We start from the raw sequence: 19148 nt of genomic DNA on the forward strand, positions 1-19148 counted from the left end.
TGGTTTGGCAGACACAGACTCACAGGTGAAGGTCAGAGTTGATTTTATTTTATAACTTGAGGTTGGATGGTGATCAGGCGGAGGCAGATTGTTGGCTAGAATGAAGAACCGGGAAACAAAGAGACAAAGCGTTTGCTGATTCACTGGTAACAAGAGACAGAAAACCACAGAGAGGCCGAGGACATAGCTACTACTGGAGTTTAGCCGGCAATATGGCACTACACCGATTTGTAAAATACCAGAGAACAGTGTGAGCATGCTTTGAGGATATAATTACCCACAAGCCAAAACAATAGTAGCGCATCATTTTTACTTCATCGCCTGATGCAAAACCTTTGTGCTATGATGTACACAAACAACATGGTGTCATCATTTCCCCGATGCTCCATTTTACATCCACACACAGATACACAGACACCAGAGTTAAAAAAAAAAAAGCCTGCACTTTTGAAAGCCTTTCTAAAAATCTCAGTTTTAGTGACTTCCACTCTGTTTGCGTGTGGACGAGCGGCACAGACATGAGGAAAAAGTTTGTTTTGTAAAATTTTGTGTGGACAAAGCAATGATGTAAACACATCTGGGTGAATTTTTGGAGGATTGTCTACTTGCTTGTTTTGATTTTTAAATATTATATAGTATATTTATTTATGGTATATTTGTGGCTGTAGAATATCATCATACAAAGGTTTGACGGAGAGAATTTCACTCTTGAGAGAGTGAGAGACAGAGAGAAGTTGTCTCCCATAACATCCTATGACAGCTGAACAACCTCTGAATGACAGTTTAACGAGGTGTGTGTGTGTGTGTGTGTGTGTGTGTGTCTGTGTGTGTGTGTGTGTCTGTGTGTCAAGTGGGAGATGCAGCCCCTTTTGTATTCTACAGTACGACAGCCTCTCATTGTAAACCAGGGACATCAGAGGAGACCAAAGCTAGAAAAGGAACAGTGGGAAAAAAAGACATATTGATGATGGAAAGGGGGAAAAGGGACGAGAGTGAGAGTCACGATTTAACCATGCTGCTGACAGGGTGTGGTCAGTACAAGAAAGAGGGAAATAAAGAAGAAGAAAAAGAGGTGGGGAGGGCTGGAAATAAGATAAACAGGGATATGGAGAGAGGGATGGCGTGACACGGTGATGAATGGGTGGAGGGAGAGAGTGGACACCATGTGAGGATTTGTGCTGAAGTGATGAAAAATGAAAAAGGGAAATAAAAGCATGAAATAGTTGGGAGGCGGATGCGTGAGAGGGAATGAGGTGTAGAGAGCAAGAGAGAGAGAGAGAGAGAGAGGTGGGGAGGGGAGGCAAGGAAGAGTGAATGAGGGAGGGGAGCAGAGAGAGGGGGGGGTAAAGGATGAGCTCATTGCAGTCTCTGGGCTGATGACATGAGGAGGAGGGGGGGAGGGAGGGATGCAGGCTGGTGGTGGTGGTGGTGGGTGGAGAGGGGTTCATTGCTCGTCTGCGAATCGATAGCCAGCATCTGAGAACCACACACACACACACACACATACACACACATACACACACGCTGCTGCTGCCACACCAGCGTCTGCCGTCCACCGTCAGCTCCCAGAATCCCCTCCTGCATTCAGAAAAAGCGTTTCAGCCTTTGCATTATTTTCCCTCATCATTGAGCTGTACTCAACAGAAAGAGAAGAAGAAGACGAGGAAGTGCAGGAAGCCGGCTACTGTCTGCTCCCTTCTCCTCACCCTCCCTCCCTCCCTCCATCCATCCATCCTCTCTCTCTCTGCCTCACACAAATCCTCATCTCATCCACACCCAAGGATCCCCTCCCTGCGTCTCCACCACTGTCTCTCCCTCTCCCTCTCTCTCTCTCTCTCTCTCTCTCTCTCTCTCTCTCTCTCTCTCTCACACACCACTCCTTCTCCTCATACCCCCTCAACCCCTCCAACCACATTTTTTTCTTGCCTCTGGGGTGGGGAATGCTCGTCTGACCCCGTTTCTTTCCGCTCTGAGACTTTTTTGTGGATGCTCTAATATTTGATTCAGCCCGGCTCTGACACTTTGTTGCCTGCTACCTGTGGAGGTTCCCTGGTCCCTCTGGTTCATCCTCTGCCGTCTGTCGCACAGAGCGCAGCCCCACTGAGAGGCACCATGCTGGGATTGGATGTGTGTGAGTTTGGGGGTCAGGTGCTGGAGCTGCTGTGGCTAACTATGTGCTACAGAGGTGAGGTGATATATGTAAATCATGGGTGTGTGTGTGTGAGTGTGTTTAAAGGGTGTTCATCTCTGTGTGTGTGTGTGTGTGTGTGTGTGTGTCATATGTCTTTATCCTGGTGGGTGTGGACATTTTTATGTCTAACATGAAGCGCAGGCAAGACACACCAAAGGCTGCTGATCAATAGCTATTGATCACATGCTAAACTATCTTCTGTGTGTGTGTGTGTGTGTTTATATATATGTGCATATGTGAGTTTGTGCGTGAGTTTGTGTGTTGCTTTTCTAATTATGTTTCTGCTCACATATAGATTCATAAATAAACAGAAAAGTGTGTGTGTGTGTGTGTGTGTTAGTGTGATGACACAGCTTATGCAGGAGTCAGAGGGTGTCACCAACGCCTGCTGTTACTTCTAACAGTATTTTCTGCTTTTGTATTTACAACAGTAATATATTTGCAATGTCGGTCAGCTTTCTCTCTCACTCTCTCTCTCTCTGTGTGTGTGTGTGTGTGCTCACTACACTGCAGTATTGCTGAACACTTACAGATGGTGGGGTTTCCCCTCACAAGTCTGTGTGAAAAAAAAGACGGAGGGAGATGGATGCAAAAAGAGAAAATGACGGAAGTGTTATTTGACAGTAGAGACGTGGAAACACAGAGAGATGGAGAAGATACTAAGGAAAACAAGAGATCCTCTTCCAGTGAATGCCTTGAAAGTGTCATATGTGAGATCTAAGAAATCCATGAGTCCATGATCTTTACCTCAAAGAATTTCCACCTGCAGTTTTTAATAGATTCATGAAACATAGAGCCTTGTGTTGCTGCTGTGATTTACATGCAACAATAATCAATGTTTTCCGAAATATTTCTGACCCACTGTCTCGATTCCATTCTGAAAAAATCATCTCTACAATCACACCAGTTTATGTCTCTGCAGAAATCAAATTCATCATTTAAAAAACTGCATGTGAGACATTTCATGGCAGTTCTTTGTGGATATGACGCATCAAATCTTTTCGAAAACTCTTGACTTGGATTTAATTTTTATAAACGAGGAGGAGGAGATTTTGAGATAGGAACGTGGGAGGTGACTGAGTGGAGGATAAGTGGCAAGAGTAGCGAACAAAATGATAAAGCGAAGGAGCGAAGGAAGGGGCACGGAGCTTAAGAGGTTTGGAGAAAGTGGGAGGCTGAGGAGGAAAAGAAGAAAGGAGGTGAACGATGAGGGAGAGGAGAAGAAAGAGGTTAAATAAAAGGAAACAAAGGGAAATATTGTGATCGACAACAAAGAGTGCACCATGTGTATGTGTGTGTGTGTGTGTGTGTTAGGCTCAGAGGGTGAGGCCCATGTGGAAGAACACTCCTCATGAGCTGTCAATCAGCAAACACCAGCACGAGCAGCCAGCGTTGAAATAGGCTAATTGAAATCTTTCTCTTTTCTCTCCCTATCCTCATTTCACCTGTTTCCATCCTCATCCATCTCCTCCCTTCTACCTTCTCTATCGTTCTTTCATTTCCAATCGACGGTCACTCAGTCGCCTCCTCCTTCTCTTCTCCTCACTTTTATCTTAACCTCCCTCTATCCTTGCTCCCACTGTCGGATTAAATTAACGTGACCCTGCATGTGTCCGTTTGTCAGATCACCCCTTCTCTTCTCTTTCCCAAGTGACGACAAGTGAGGTTGAGCCGACAAATACGAGACCAATCAAGTCAGTCAATTAGACAATCTGCTGTCTCATCCAGGCTGCGTGTGTGTGTGTGTGTGTGCAAACTTACCACTAACCAACACACACTGATACACTCATTTACATGCACAAAAACTCTTTGTTATTAAGGCTGATTCACTCTCATTAGTTAGCATTAATGCTATTAGTGCCCCAACGTCTGTGAAAAATCTATGTTTGTACCCTGGGACACTTTGCCCCTGAGCTTTCGGGCAAAGTCACCTTCAAGGCGGCGAGGCTTGGAGGCAGCAGGGTGGTGATGTGTGGATCCACGATGAATTTGTATGGACTTCTATGGAGACGTTAAGTTGCTCTTTAGTAGTACAGAGTTAAAACCAGTGATAGTAAACAGGCTGGGCAAAGGTAGAACTATATAACAGCAGCTACAAGTTGTAATCACAAATCTGACACATTGAATTTCCATAGTTTTCCTGTTAACGTAGTTTTTTACTTTGTGATAAACCATTGAAAAGGTTTCGAAAGTAATAATAATATTAATAAACTTTATTTGAATAGCGCCATCAAACAGAAGAGTGCAACCTCGGAGTCCATCAGCTATCGTCTGATGAACTTACAGTATTGACGACTGTAACGATACCAGTCAAAGCATATCAGATGTTTTGTGTATCGGGTCTGTAGAAGAAGCTAAATATAAACAGAAGCTGCAGTGTCAGTGATGAGCATGAGGTGATATCACCGGACTCAGCCGCTGGTATCACTGCTTCATCATTCATCACAATGAATGGAAGTCAATGAAAAGTCCTGATAAGCATAGCTGTGCAGCCCTGTGTGTGTGTGTGTGTGTGTGTGTGTGTGTGTGTGTGTGTGTGTGTGTGTGTGTGTGTGTGTGTGTGTGTGTGTTTCAGTATCCCAGAGGTCTTGTTACAGGATTAAAGAACACAGCAGTGACAGCCGGCCTCAGAGGACTATAGAAAGTACAGCAAATCATGGCTTAAATCACATACACACACATTGTGAGAGAGTGTTTTCCTGACAGAGTGAACAATATGTGGGTGAAGGAACGAAGAGGCAGACAGGAAGTGATTACGAGGAAGAATCGCTGAGACAGAATTGGAGAGCAGCTTCACTTTGATAAGTTTCAAGTCCAGATGAAATGAAACACAATAGTTTGTGAGATAACTCCCCTTTTATGATGCATTATTTTAAACAGCTTTCGTAAATAAACACCAAGATCGAATAGTTTGTGTAATATGCTTATTTCCTTTTTTTTTACCAGAGGACATGATGATAATATCTATACCCATCTAATATCTGTCTGTGAAATATAAAGCTTCAGCCATAAACTACTTTGCTCATCACAGTATAGTGAAACTGGTGGGAACAGCTGATGAGCTTAACTAAAAGCTGACTAAAACCTTGGTGGGACTATGGTGGGACCATTGCAGTCGCCAGGTAACCAGCAGAGACGGCAGGAAGTTACCTGTGATAGTCTGACACATAACTCAGATATTAAAAGAAAATTCATATTTGTCACGAGGATGTGAGAGGTAGTTTCAATTTTATCATCTGTTTCAGCAAGAAGGCATAAAAGAAACAAAAGGCCGGCTGTTAATCAAAAGTCCATCGATTACATCTTATATAGACGTTAGTGAAAGGTGTGAGTCAACAACATAAACTCTTCTGTCTCACGTCCTCGTCCTACCCCCTCTTATCCGTCCTCCCCTGAAGCCACAGCTCCCCTGCCAAACAGACGGCAGTGTTGATTTTCACTTAACGTGTGGGTTTAGCTGTAAATGTCAGCAGATGAGCGTTGAGCGTGCATCTTGTGGAACATACATCTCCACATGCTGCCGATCCTCAAGGCAGTTTTAATTTGGCTACAGCTTCAAAACGTGGCAGTGAAGTGGTGTTTAAACAGACAAAGAAGATAAATCACTGTGTATTTAATGGAGCAAAAGCAATGATGAAGATAAATGAATCCCGAGTTACTTGATTATTAGGTTTTTCAACTTGCACGGCACCCCGAGACGCCTCCGAATCCACATCAGTAATACATATTTTAACACAGGAAGTTCCTTTTAGAGGTGACAAGTGTCTTTCCCAGTTGCACACATGCCCCTGCTCACTTGTAAAATCTTTAAAATGTAAATAAATAAATTCAAAGTGCTGATTTATTTTACCGCAGGCCTGTGTGTAATGATGCAGGAGATGGTTGGAGAATCTACTGGGGTAATGAGGCGGTTTTTATGACCGTCAAAGAAAATCCACCAGTTAATACACATCGCAGATGGGGACTGCAGCAGTTGGAAGACCACACACACACACACACACACACACACACACACACATATGTTCACGCACAAGATCAGACACACACATGCACTTACATGGACCTCCACTACTGGCTCTCAGCCACTGTTAGCTTGTTTCTAATGGTAGAAACAACATGGAAGGTTTCATCCCTGCATGTTCAGTCTTAATTCAGCGACTGTTCAAGATTCTGCCACTGAAAAGAGCTGAAAATCTTCCATGCTAATAAATATCACACATAAATGGCAACTTTGATTTCCCCTTCTTTTTCTCATCAACAGAAAAAAGTAATTGTTCCTCAGAGCAGATAAATTGTTACTAGGTCACTGTACCTCATGTTCATACTAATTAAGCTCCCTGGAAACAAAGAAGAGTTTTTTGCTGCGCTTGCCGCTACAACTTTAAAAGAAATCCATACTCAAATACTCTGTTGTACAAGATAGCGTCTCTCTGTGCACCGAACCCTGCCTTATAAAATAAATGGTAATTGATGCAGTTAGCGTGACAGGTCAGCAGTCTGGAGATCAGAGAGCCGCTCAGAGATGTGAGGGAGGAAACCAGTGTTAATAGCAGCTCAGGAACATCTTTACATTGTGTGTGTGTGTCGGTGTGCAGGCATGTGCACGCTCCTGTGGGGGTGGACTATAGAGTTTGATATGTAAATGCATTAGGTTGAATCATTTATGAAATCACATTCTTCATTTTTGACATACTACAATGTTTAATGTTTGTGTGTAGGAAGGAGAGGGAGAAATCAGCACTAGATATCTTTCAGGCTGCTTTGCTTGGAAACAGTGGTTGTCAGTAATGTAATATGTAGATTTAATTATCAGAATTACAATTTTTGAAATATGTATTGTGTTTTTTTACTTAATGGCAGCAAGAAAGTTAAGAGGTGTGTGGCATTGCTTATTGAGATGAGGAAATGCTTGAGAGAGTTTAAAACTCACCTTGACATGAGACTTCTAACTCGACAGTTATTAAGCTATATACATATATGAATATTTAATATATAAATAAAAAAACAAAAAGTTGGTTGCAAGTTGTCACAAGTTGGTGATATTTAAGTGTCAAACCTGGAAGATCTCAGGTTTGACACTTAAATATCACCATACACTACATGTTGTTGAGGGCCTTATCTCAAAAATGAGAAAACATTCCTGCAGTAAAAAGATATTATATATATTATTAAAAACAATTAAAAACTACAACCAAGGGATAAAAACCAGCAAGAAGGAAAACTTCCTGTTGAATATAGATTTGTGTGTGTGTGTGTGTTTGTGTTTGTGTTTTTGTGTGTGTGTGTGTGTGTCTGTGTGTGAGTAACTGCACTAAAACTGATATTACATGAGTCTCTCCTGCTGCAAGTGAAAGTAAATGCTCCGCTGTGAATATCCAGTCGTATAAAACAGATTAACAGCGAAGGTGATGTCACTGCAAGGGGAGTTGAAAGGGTTGCCATGGTGACAGGCGAAGGCAGTCGTGTTTGGCCCTGACTGGGTGGGGTGCCGTGATAAACACACTGAAGAGGGCATGGGTACGTGTGTGTGTGTGTGGGGGGGGGGGGGGGGGGGGGTCATGCATTGGGGCCATTCATTCCCCTCGTTAACATATTTGATTTTCACTCATGTTTACAGAATCGAACACACTGTGACTGCTTGCGTCTTTATGCTTTTGGTAGGTATGTTTGTGTGTATACGTTTGAGTGTGTATGTGTGTTTGTGTTCTCTCTGTGTCATCCAATTACCCCCACACACACACCTCTGCGCTGATGGGCATCGAGCTGTCTCATTATGAAGAATGAAAACAAAACCAGAGGCTATTACATGAGGCTGTTACTGCACGGTAAATAGAAGCCTGCAACAAAGCGTGTGTGTGTGTGTGTGTGTGTGTGTGTGTGTGTGTGTGTGTGTGTTTCCTGTAGTCTTTAGGTATGCATTGCGGATTTGTGATTTTAACTCCAGCATCAGTCAGCACATCACTACAACTTTATTATGTGTGTAGTTTATAAAGTCTTGTATTTGTATGTGTTGTTGGAGTTCAGACAGAAAAGGTTGAAATAATTAATAAGAAAAAACGGATTTAGGTTTAAATGAATAATAATATTTATAATAATTTTAACAAAGGTTTAAAAAAATGTAATATCATAAATTTTAAGGGTGGTAGGAAAAATTCCAGAGTAACAGGAGATAGTAGTAAAAGTAGTGACAGTAGAAGACAGTGGGTTCTTCCTGTGTTTATTAGAAGGGCTGGAACACACAAACACTCCAACGTCATTCACTGGACACTGGGATCTGCAACAAAGTCCACATGTTGTGAAGGAGGAAGAAGGGAGCTGTGTCCAATGAAGCATTTGTATCATATATATATATATATATATATATATATACCTTCAAATAAAAACACTGGTCTGGAAAATGTTGACGGTCTTCTCCTCCTTCTCCGTCTCTCTGGAAGGTCTGGTGGCTGACAAGAAGGATTTACCCATCGAGGAGGAAGAGGACGAGAGAAACCTCAACTACAATCCTCCGGCTCAGAAGACTCTGCAGGAGATTCAGGACCTGGACAAGGACGACGAGAGTCTGGTCAAGTACAAGCAGACCCTGCTGGGGATGGGACCCCTGACAGGAGGTACGTGTGTGTGTGTGTGTGTGTGTGATTCACCAGCATCTTTAATAACAACATTAACTCAATATAACTACTTAGTGCGTAGTTCCTTTGAACAATCACACACACACACACACACACACACACACACACACACACACACACACACTGCCACCTGCTTGCCTCAGCATCTCCAGTCCAGCAGTGGTCATGGCATCTGATATCAGTAGAATAGCTCTGACTCCCTCACGACTGTAACTCAACACCACCTCATCTACATCTCAGGATCATGCAACACAGTGAGAAACATGTGAATCTGAAATCTGTTACAACCACATTTGGGTTTTTCTTCTCTCCAGACGTCTCTGGGCCAAATGTCTGTATGACCAGGATGACCCTGTTATGTGACCATGCTCCTGGACCCATCACCATGGACCTGACAGGTACGCAGCACATTCACCAACAGCGACTGTAGCAGGCAGGATTCATAAAAATGTGATGATATAACTTTTATTATTCATGTATTTATGTAGTAATACTCCTGAGTACTCATTGACTGTTGGTCTCTTGTTTATTGCTTCTCTGTCTGGCTTTCCCTCTCCAACCAAACCCTGAGCTCTAGTGGATGTGGTGTGATGCTGCTCTGCCCTCATGTTACTGATATGCTCTGGAGCAAGGCATCCCACTCCACTGTGCTGCAGTTGGCGTGCAGAAAGACTGCAGTGGGTGTGTCCACGCTTGAGAGAGGAGACACAGCTAAATGTTTGCTTAGTGGGCAGTATTGACATTTTCCCCCGGGTGCAGGCGAAGGCGACAGGCAGGGGAGGAGAGTGAGGTGTAGGGTTATGTGTGCATCCGCAGCGCATTGTAATCAGGTGGCTGCAAGAAATTATGTCACAGAGGACAAAGTTGAGGATAAAGTCTGTGTGTGTGTGTGTGTGTGTGCGTGCATGTGTTCCTCATTACACTGCATCCAGACGCTGCTTTGATTCACACTCAAAAACTCCCAATCACAGACTGCAAAGACTAAAAAGAAAGGCCACCTGGTTGCTAGGCAATACTGACTTTGTACTTTACCATTTTCTCCATCTCAAACACAGAGAGATGTGCAAAGTACTTCACTGCCTTTTAATGAGCACGTTTCATCGTGTGATGGGAGATCTTCCATGTTTTGGTTTTTTTTAGCTTTGGCGTCAGTTACAGAGCGAATGAGAGGCAGATGGAAAACCTTGACCTTTGACCTTTGGCCACCAAAACCGAATCACTTCATCTTTGACTCCAAGTTAATATTTGTACCAAATTTGAAGAAATTCCCACAGACAACCATAAAAACATAATGCAGAGGCATAAAGACCATTCAGGCTCATGTTAACACTTGTTCACAGTTGTGTCCGATTAATCTGATCTGCGTGTCTGTGGACTGTGGGAGGAAGCTGGAAGTAAAACCCATGCAGAAACAAGGGGGGACACGCAGGTCGAATAATAATTGACTTGAATTATGCTGTTCATGCAGTGGAATTAGAAAGAAAATGAGAAATAGCTTCATGCTGCAAGAGAAAATCGTCTCCCATCATAAATCTATAGCGTAAGCAGCAGTGTAATAATCTTTTTCTGCTGGTGTATCATGTTACACACAGATAGCCGAGCCGGCACCAGGCTCCATGTGAAATGGACTTTCTGTCCGTGGCTGAATGCATTAGAGATCTCATTATACACTATAGGCTGTTACCAGTGCTGCATGGTGCCCTAATTGATGACGGGCATTTACTGCTGTGTGTGTGTTTGTGTGTGTGTGTGTGTGTGTGTGTGTGTGTGTGTGTGGACAGAGAGAAGCTGCACCATAGCTGCTCTACACTCTGTGAAGTGAAGAAGAGAAAGGAGATGCTTGTTGTCCTATCAGCTTTCACCTCAGATGTTATTTGGGTCAGTGTCTCTGCCTGAACTTCTCAGAGCTGAATCTGATGTGATCTGTCTGCCGCACATCAAACCTCTGGGTCTAAGGACAGCTGCGTGGTCACGATCTGCTGAGAGCTCTTGAACTAACAACCTAAAATGACAGAAACCATCACAAAGATCTGGGAACATGTTCATCCGTCTGCAGGGCTCGAGAAGTCTTTGAGATTTATTACCTGAAGCTGCTTTCAGACTTGAACTCTGGGAAACGCCTGGAAAATGAGGTTGTCACATTTTCTTGACTTTCACACGTGAAGAAGTCAGCTGGTGACTGTTCGGGACGCAGACAGTTAAACAGGATAATGATCCTTCAGTGAAGATGATTCACTACAAATTATCCGCTGACTTTGAAATTGAGATATTAAAGAAAGAGAATAAACATAAATATCTTTGAAATAATATGATTCACTCAGTCTGTTTATAGGATTCTTGCTTTAATCCATCACTTAGATTCCGCCTTAGATATCATTCATTACATCCCAACCTTCTTTAACTCCATGTGAATGCAGGCCCACTGAAATGCTTTCAGATTAATCTTCCACAAGAGCCGACAGTCATTTCAGCTCTCGCCGCTGCTCGTGTTTAGATCAATGGCCTGAATGTTTATGCACTGAAATATGAAAAACGATTTTCATCAGACTGAGCTGGCAGCAGAAAAAACAACTTGTGATATATTTCTGTGTCTCACTGGATACGGCAATAAGACGACCAGAGATAGAAATTCAATGTGGTCGGTCAGCCGTGCAGGAGCTGTGACCTAGTTTGGGTTGAAGGCTACGTTACACATCAAATTTCAAGAGGATTGTAACATTTTACTACGGAACATGTGCTGTAAACTGTGATTTCTATGCGGGGAAATCAAACTTTTATGATGACAAAGGAGTCCAGTACCACCTCTGTCCTGTTTCACTCTGAAATGACCATAACATCCAAACTCATATTTGTCTCAGTTAATGACGCACTACACAACAATATGTCTACGCTGTAATGTTAAACACAACCGCACCTGCACTATGATATATGCTGTGTGATAAACTGTGCTGTGTATTTTGTGCCCTGCTGCCTGATCACACCACACAACGCAATATCCTTGAATATGACTTCTCAATGCTCCTCTGCACAAGATGCAAGCACATCGGCTTTGTTAAACTTTCATGGAGCCTGGGTTGTTTTGCTGAGCGTGCCACATAGTGCTGCACATTTACCCAGTCACACTGAGCACTCACTAATATTTACCTCAGCATTCTGTGTTGTGTGTCGAGTATCACACAATGGTGTGTGTCGGTAACACACAGCCTCTGTAAGGATGTATCACTTGTAAAATTTGTGTAATGAAAGGAGTGAATGGACGTTCAGCTTGAATTTCCTCTGTGTGAACTTCACATAGAAATGTATGTGTGTGTGTGTGTGTGTGTGTGTGTGTGTGTGTGTGTGTGTGTGTGTGTGTGTGTGTTTGTGTGTGTGTGTGTGTTTGTGTGTGTGTGTGTGTGTGTGTGTTCACGCAGTCATATAATGGGGACTTATGTCTCCATAATGTAAATCATACATTTTCAAGTGAAAACATGTTTTAAATTGAGTTTAACACTAATGTTAAGCCTAGATTAAGTGAAGGTAAGTCAATGGAAACTTGTGTGTATGTATGTGTGTGTGTGTGTGTGTGTGCGTGCATGTGTGTGTGCGTGTGTGTGTGAGAGGAGAATAGGTAGACAGCTCTCCACACTGACCTATTTTTCTCAGTCAGATGCTCCCAGGAGGAGGCCGGCATCTTTTCCTCTCCTCTCTGTCTCGTCTCAGGAGAGGAGGAGGGAGGAGGGGAATCAGAGGGGGGAGAGGTGAGGATCTGTGGAGGCAGATGGATTGACAGAAATAAGACAGAGATACAGAGCAGTGAAATAAAATCTCCTAAAGTCAACTGTGGAGGAACAGCTTTATTAGCTGCATGACATATACGTCAAATCACAAGGGAAATATATTTTATTTTCAGTTCGGAACATTAGGACAGTTGTATACAGTAGAAGTGATGGAGCCTTTATGCTTTGTTGGAGGCTTTTCGTGCCATATCCCATATAAAGAATATTTATGTTTCTTTTTTAATATGGGTTACACCAGTGGGAATCAAACCTGTGACACCAAACTGAGTACTGCACTCATTCACTCACTCAGTGTGTGTGTTTGTGAATATTATCTGTAGGTCACTTCCTTTCTCTTCCTGTCTCCTTCCTCATCCCCTCCACTGATGTCTGTATGTGTCCAACCCTCTATCTTGTCCTCATCTCATCTGTCCTCTCTCTCCATGTCCATTAGGAAGCACTCAGGACGGATGGTTGAGTTTAAATTGAGATATAATGCGATTAGGTGGTGGATGCATTTCTGATTGGTGTGTGTTGGGTTTTATTTTTTTACAATGGCTCGGGATGCTTCTTCCCCTCAGTATGAACCCATTCAACCCCACAGCACGGCAGCAGCAGTGTTACTTTGCAGAGCTGGTTTTAGCAGTAACACTAAATCACCAGTATTATGACAGAAAGGATCAGACCTTCAAGTTGACCGTTCATCTTACAGAACTGAAAGCAGGAGGAAAATGCTTCTCATCCCCAGGTTCAAGTGTATTTTTTGTTTCGCAGTACAGCTGCTGCTGCATTAAATTTAACTGAACTGACACTGTAGCACGTGTTTGCACATTCTTATCAGATTTGTCACGTGAATCGTAATTTCTCTCCAGGGGCAAATTCCACTTTGCGTGTGTACATTTTTAATGCCTCCTCACTGGTGACAAAATATCTGTCCGCCCCAGTAAACACGATAACTCAAAGTATACCTCAACGCTCCCAGGGAATTTCTTCAAATTTGGTACAAACGTTGACTTGGACTCACAGATCACCTGATTAGAGTTTGGAGGTCAAAGATCAAAGATCATGGTCACACTTAAACATGATATCTCATGTCAGCCTTTTATTTTTACGTAAAATGTTTTACTCAAAGATGAACTGAATAGATTTCAGCAGTCAAAGGTCAAAGGTATCTGTGACCTTACTTTGTTGTGAATGGATCAAAGTCAAAAATTTCACATTAAGATTCTGGAAAAAATGTGTATGTAAATTGAAACTGCTGAGGCTGGCAGATTCTAGTTTTTATTTTTGTTTGTTTATTTCTGGCATTCATTATCTTTTTTTTTCATCTATTCTGTTTTATATCTTTTTAAAATTGTGTCTGATGCTGCTTGTTATCTTATATTTATTTGAAGGTTGTTATGGTATCTAAATTTGATGAGGTTGAAGGTTTGGAGAAAAACAAGAGCAATTATTTCAAACTGCTGAAAATATCAAATAAAAATAGAAACTCACCTTTTCAAAGACTCAAAATATTTGAAGATGAATATTCATCAGTTCCTCCGGAAGCAATCTCTGTTTTTATTGGTGCTCTTATCTTATTGAAATATAGTCGCAGTGTCGTATGATGAGTAATTTTCCAGCACATGTCTGCAGCGATAATGTAAAAGGTGATGTCATCAGTGTCATGTTGTCCATGTGTGATGTTTCACTGTTGTACTTGTGTGTGTTTGCAGGAGACCTGAACTCTCTGAAGGAGAAGAGCTTCTCTGTTCAGGAGGGAGCGAAGTACAGACTAAAGATTCACTTTAAGGTGAGATGGATGGATGAGGTCACAGAGCTATATCAAGGATGTGCATTAAAACGTGGATTAAAGTGTATAAACAAAGAGAGACCATGATGAGTAAGGCTCTGTGTGCTGTTCGATCAAACCACAATATCAAACAGGAACATTATCATATTTAATGAGCCTTTTCAGTGCTGTTCCATTGTAGCGTGCCAGTAAAGGTTAGTGCTCATCAAGCAATATGTCGTTTAATTTCAGTAAGTCAGTTTCTCATGTTTGACGATGCATTATTTTCTCTAAAATTATGAATTCATTACATTACTGAGTCAGAGGAGTAACTCTGGTTATCTCCTGACTTTTCCTGTCTCATTTTCACGAGTCCTGGTCCTGAAGGTTGAAGTTAGATGTGCAGAGAATAAACAAACAGCTGAGAGAGTGACTGTGCTGTGCTCTGAGGACTCCTGCTGGACAAACACCTTCACTGCCTAACCATTGTGTTTCATAGACAATTGATACACTTCATGATTATTTAAGGAATTTTATAAAATCATACACACACACATTTACATTTTATCCACAAATAAAGAAATGTGCTTTGTGTGTATATTATCATGCGTAGTGATGTTCGTAACAAACTGACTTGATCTCTCGTTCCACATGAAGCGTGTTTACCCTTCATGTTCCACTTTCCTCCCACTGACAAACACACAAACCTTCCTGAGCTCATGAGACTCTTAGCATAGACTTAATGAAACTGTGTGTCTGTCTACAGGTGAACCGAGAAATAGTTGCTGGCTTGAGGTACCATCATGTGACCTCCAGAAAAGGAATCAAAGGTAAATTCATAAAGATGAAAGACCAAAACACAAAATGATCCCAACACTGACAAGGCGACAAATGAACATCAATCATTGTACAAAGTTATGTTTTAAAAACTTAAATATCTTAATTTATACCTAAAATTATTGTGAGTGAAGTTGAAGTTATTTTCTGAAATGTGGGCCTCTATTCGACAGACCTCTAAGAATTACATTTTTGTATCTACCTGCAGTGGACAAGGTGTCGTACATGGTGGGAAGTTACGGCCCAAAGCCGGGGGAGTACGAGTATCTAAGCCCGGCTGATGAAGCCCCCAAAGGTCTGATGTCACGTGGCCAGTATCAGATCAAATCCCACTTCATCGACGACGACAAGAACGTCTTCTTGTCCTGGGAGTGGAACCTCAACATCCTAAAGGACTGGAACGAATAGAGAGGAGAGAGAGAAGGAAAGGGAGAGAGAGCGAGAAGGAGGATGCTGCTCTCTTCCCTTCTCTCACTCCTATTCTTCACCTCCCTCTCTTCTTTACACCGCCCAAAACAGGAGGCTCTACCTCTGCCTCCCCCTCCCCCTCCCCCTCCTCTTCCTCCTTCTCCTCCCTGTTCTCCTCTTCTAATTTTTCTTCCTTGTCTGTTTGATGCAGGTCTCATGAAACCTGTGAGCAACTGGGACATTTCGAGGAGAGAATCCTCACCTCCTCTCCCCATTAACCCTGCGTTGTATCTGCATTTCAACCCATCCATCCTAAGTTATCTACATGAAGGAGTCTCCCTTCAGTTTAACTTTCAGTCTCCTCCCTCCTCATCCTGTTATATGTCCAGGGGCCCGAGCTGAGAGGGGGACCCCAAAACCCCCCTTAAATACAATAACGAGTATGTACAGTGGACTGCCACGAAACTGTGGTCAGAAGCCCCCCCACGAGGCCTCCTGCCACTATCTTTCTGCCAAAAGCTTCGTAATATCAGAGGTTTGGATGGAGACTAAAACTGTATCATGTGTCATGTGCTTCTTGACGAGAGGGTCCATTTTGGTTTTATGTAGGGCCCCCGCAGGTCACTTCTGATGGGGCCCCCAAGTCCCTTTAAACGCCCCTGCATGTTTCCATACGTTCATACAGCAGCAGGTGATTAAAGAAAATCAGTAAAGGCAGAAAGGGAAGAACAATAAACTCGGGATTAAGTCCTGGAATGACTTGTTTCAGTTGAAGGGTCCAATATCTTACACCCAAGCCTGACGCAAGTGTCACTATAGTTTTAAACTGATGTAATTGTTATTTTCACGTTGTTTCCATAGTAAATGTATTAACGCCCAGCTGAGCACCTAAAATGAGGTGTAGTCAGGAGCTTTGTCGTCTTGAGGCTGTGGATGAACCTGATCTGAGGTCAGACTGTTTCTTTAAGGTCTAATTAGGATCTTTCTTTGAGTCAGTCAGACGGGGATATCATAAACTCCAATATCCACTACAAACAAATTTCAATATTCCACTTCAAATTGTTGTAGTTCCAAAACGGCCAATTCAGTTTTGTCATATGGTGTCAAGACTTTGAAAAAAGACGTCAGAAATGTAACTGTAAGTGTTTCTTCATGTATTTATTTAGTTACTACATATGTTTGATTTCATAGGTTTTTTTTATAGATCAGTTTTTTCATCGATTACGGGAAGAGGTTCAACCATGTTATGTCATCTTTTATCTTATTTAATATAATAACTTCTAACTTCCTGATTCTCACTTTTTATTGCAGTCAACAAACACACATATTTTAAATCAGTATAAATCATCAACTGCAGTTTTGATACAACATATGAAGGAATATTTTAGAGTCCTTTGATAAAATGACCCACGAAATGATCAGAACGTTTCTTTCCAAACCATTCATACACTGGTATGAAAAAGAAAATGAATTCACTTCACTTACATTATTTGATTAAACCTTTTTAGGGGTTGTGTTTGCTTTTAAAGCAGCAGTTTTCTTTGTGGAGCTTTTTGAAAGAGCAGAACAAGGAAAGAGTGAACCTGAACTGTGTATATTGTAGAAAGAGATGCATGTATGTCCTTTAGGATTTGATACTATTCACACAGTGAAAATAAACAAACTTAGCCATTTCTAAACCGCTCTCCTGTTCCGAGGACACAAGATGTGAATAAAAATATGCTCTGAACATTTCAATGAAACATTTTGAAGATGGTAGCTGGAGAACAGTGACGTACTGACAGAGAAGGGATGAACTGATTCCCCCTTTAAAATATAAGAAATATCATTATTGTGTCAAGTCTTTGGATATGATATTATCATTGTTGCTGAACATATTGATCATCGAACTACCATTTGAAACTGTTGTGATCTGAAACTAACTGTAAATGTTGGCTTGTTGGGTGTTGCATGGTGTAACCGGATTCTCTCTTCCTTTTTTTTACAACTTAATTGTAAAAATTTAATGTGATTTAAAAAAAAAAGAAGATGCTGATGCGATATCCAGAGCTCCCTTGTTGCCAGATACTGAAGATTCAGTATTTACATGGGACATTTTAAAGGCACAGATAGCAGCAGCAGTCTGTGTCTCGTGGCCCCCCGTCAAATATTGGTGTCAAATGGAGCATCCTGTATCTTTTAATAAAGGCAATTCAAACAACCAGTGATGTGTCTTCTTCACATATTTGTCCTCTGGAAATGTCCGTGTTCCAATCATCGACATGACAACTAAAAATATCTGTGAATTCCCAGTGTGTAGGTAACACAGAATGCTGGCACATAGTGAAAAGTGACATGACGAAGATTCAACTTCTTCCACAATGGATGCCTCAGGAAAATATGCCACATTCTGGCCTAAAAAGAACTTTGCATGACGACTAAGAGCCAGAGTGTGATGCTAGAAATCAGATATCAGACCAATCATCGCCCCAAGATGGACACCAAACCGCAAAAAAGGTCGGCCCAAAACAATATGGTGGCAAACTGAGCTCAAAGAGAGGGTCTGACATGGGGAGAAGCCGCACACGTAGCCCAGGACAGGCCTATAGATGGAGGCAGATCATCGATGCCTCATGCTCCTCAATGGACAAAGAGGATTAAGAAAAGAAGAACTCACAGGACAGAAAACAAGTCAGAGGAATCTATCTTTTTATTGTCTGTTTTGTTACATTGTTGACATGATGTTAAAACAGCCCCCGATACTTTGAACATACTAATGCTTATTATCTTCTCTGCCAGGGTTGTTATTGACCACATTTACATAGACACGAATAATCGGAATATTGACCTTATTCTGACATTATTAACAAGAAGTAACTGCTGTACATGGCAATGTCAAAATGCTGTGAAAACTTCAATAGGATGTTATAATGTGATTAAGATGTCTTAATGTCTACATGATGAGACTAAGGTCAGAATTCTCCACATTTTTTCATTTGATTGTTGCTTATTCCGATTATATGATTTAGGTGAAGGGAATCAGATGCTGTTATGGTTGCCATAAACAGCATCTGATTCCCTTATTCAGACTATGAATCAGGTTAATATCAGGGTATATTTGCATGTAAGCACAGTCGCTGTCCCAAACAATCTGTTTCTTGACCATTTTCTGCCACTGGTGGAGAAAACTCACACTTGAGAGCAGGTTGTTCCACATCACTTGCTCCAGGACTGTGTCACAGTCCCATGTCTGCTTGTCCGTCGACCGACAGCATCTTTCATCTGTCCTCACGTGTGGGTCAGTCCGCCTCGGAGGCTGTGGGTACTGCGGCGGTGGTGTTGTTGCTGCTGAGCGCCTGCTCCAGCAGGGCCCTCTGGGCTGTGGCCGGCAGATAGAGGAAGGTGTAAAGCAGAGCCAGCACCAGCAGAGCCAGCAGCAGAGGCAGGCCCCAGTCTGATGTCATGATGGGCTCCTCACAACGAGCCTGCAGAAACGACTTGTTCTGCATGCTGCACAGAAAGGTCACAGCACTGATGCCGTTGTGAAGTGCAAGAGAACTGTAAATCTAAGC

At 42.2% G+C, this 19148-nt stretch overlaps 1 protein-coding gene and 1 long non-coding RNA gene across 4 annotated transcripts; one reads left to right on the plus strand and one right to left on the minus strand.

Annotated features, from left to right (window-relative positions):
• The first annotated feature begins 1470 nt into the window (after nucleotides 1-1470).
• arhgdig (Rho GDP dissociation inhibitor (GDI) gamma) lies at nucleotides 1471-17800 on the plus strand. Its single transcript, XM_069525611.1, has 6 exons — nucleotides 1471-2185; nucleotides 8629-8802; nucleotides 9138-9221; nucleotides 14297-14373; nucleotides 15119-15182; nucleotides 15398-17800. The coding sequence occupies exons 1-6, from the start codon at nucleotides 2113-2115 to the stop codon at nucleotides 15595-15597; spliced, it is 672 nt and encodes a 223-aa protein (XP_069381712.1). The 5' UTR covers nucleotides 1471-2112; the 3' UTR covers nucleotides 15598-17800.
• Nucleotides 9136-14069, minus strand: LOC138407847 (uncharacterized). Of its 3 annotated transcripts, XR_011241170.1 has the most exons (4): nucleotides 12891-14069; nucleotides 12456-12571; nucleotides 10908-11341; nucleotides 9136-10825 (listed from the first exon to the last, which is right to left on the minus strand). It is a non-coding gene; the product is annotated as an uncharacterized lncRNA (long non-coding RNA). The 3 variants fall into 3 exon arrangements; XR_011241169.1 differs by having other exon boundaries at nucleotides 10908-11076; nucleotides 12456-14069; XR_011241168.1 differs by having other exon boundaries at nucleotides 12456-14069.
• Nucleotides 17801-19148: the final 1348 nt, after the last annotated feature.

The sequence above is a fragment of the Paralichthys olivaceus genome, chromosome 5 (genome assembly GCF_024713975.1).
Source record: "Paralichthys olivaceus isolate ysfri-2021 chromosome 5, ASM2471397v2, whole genome shotgun sequence".
NCBI lineage: Eukaryota > Metazoa > Chordata > Actinopteri > Pleuronectiformes > Paralichthyidae > Paralichthys > Paralichthys olivaceus.

What these genes read in the sequence shown, in the direction of transcription:
- arhgdig (XM_069525611.1), top strand. Translation starts at nt 2,113, where the DNA reads ATGCTGGGATTGGATGTGTGTGAGTTTGGGGGTCAGGTGCTGGAGCTG. An exon ending in CATCACCATGGACCTGACAG is followed by an intron (nt 9,222 to 14,296) that starts GTACGCAGCACA and finishes GTGTGTTTGCAG; the next exon opens with GAGACCTGAACTCTCTGAAG. An exon ending in GACTAAAGATTCACTTTAAG is followed by an intron (nt 14,374 to 15,118) that starts GTGAGATGGATG and finishes GTCTGTCTACAG; the next exon opens with GTGAACCGAGAAATAGTTGC.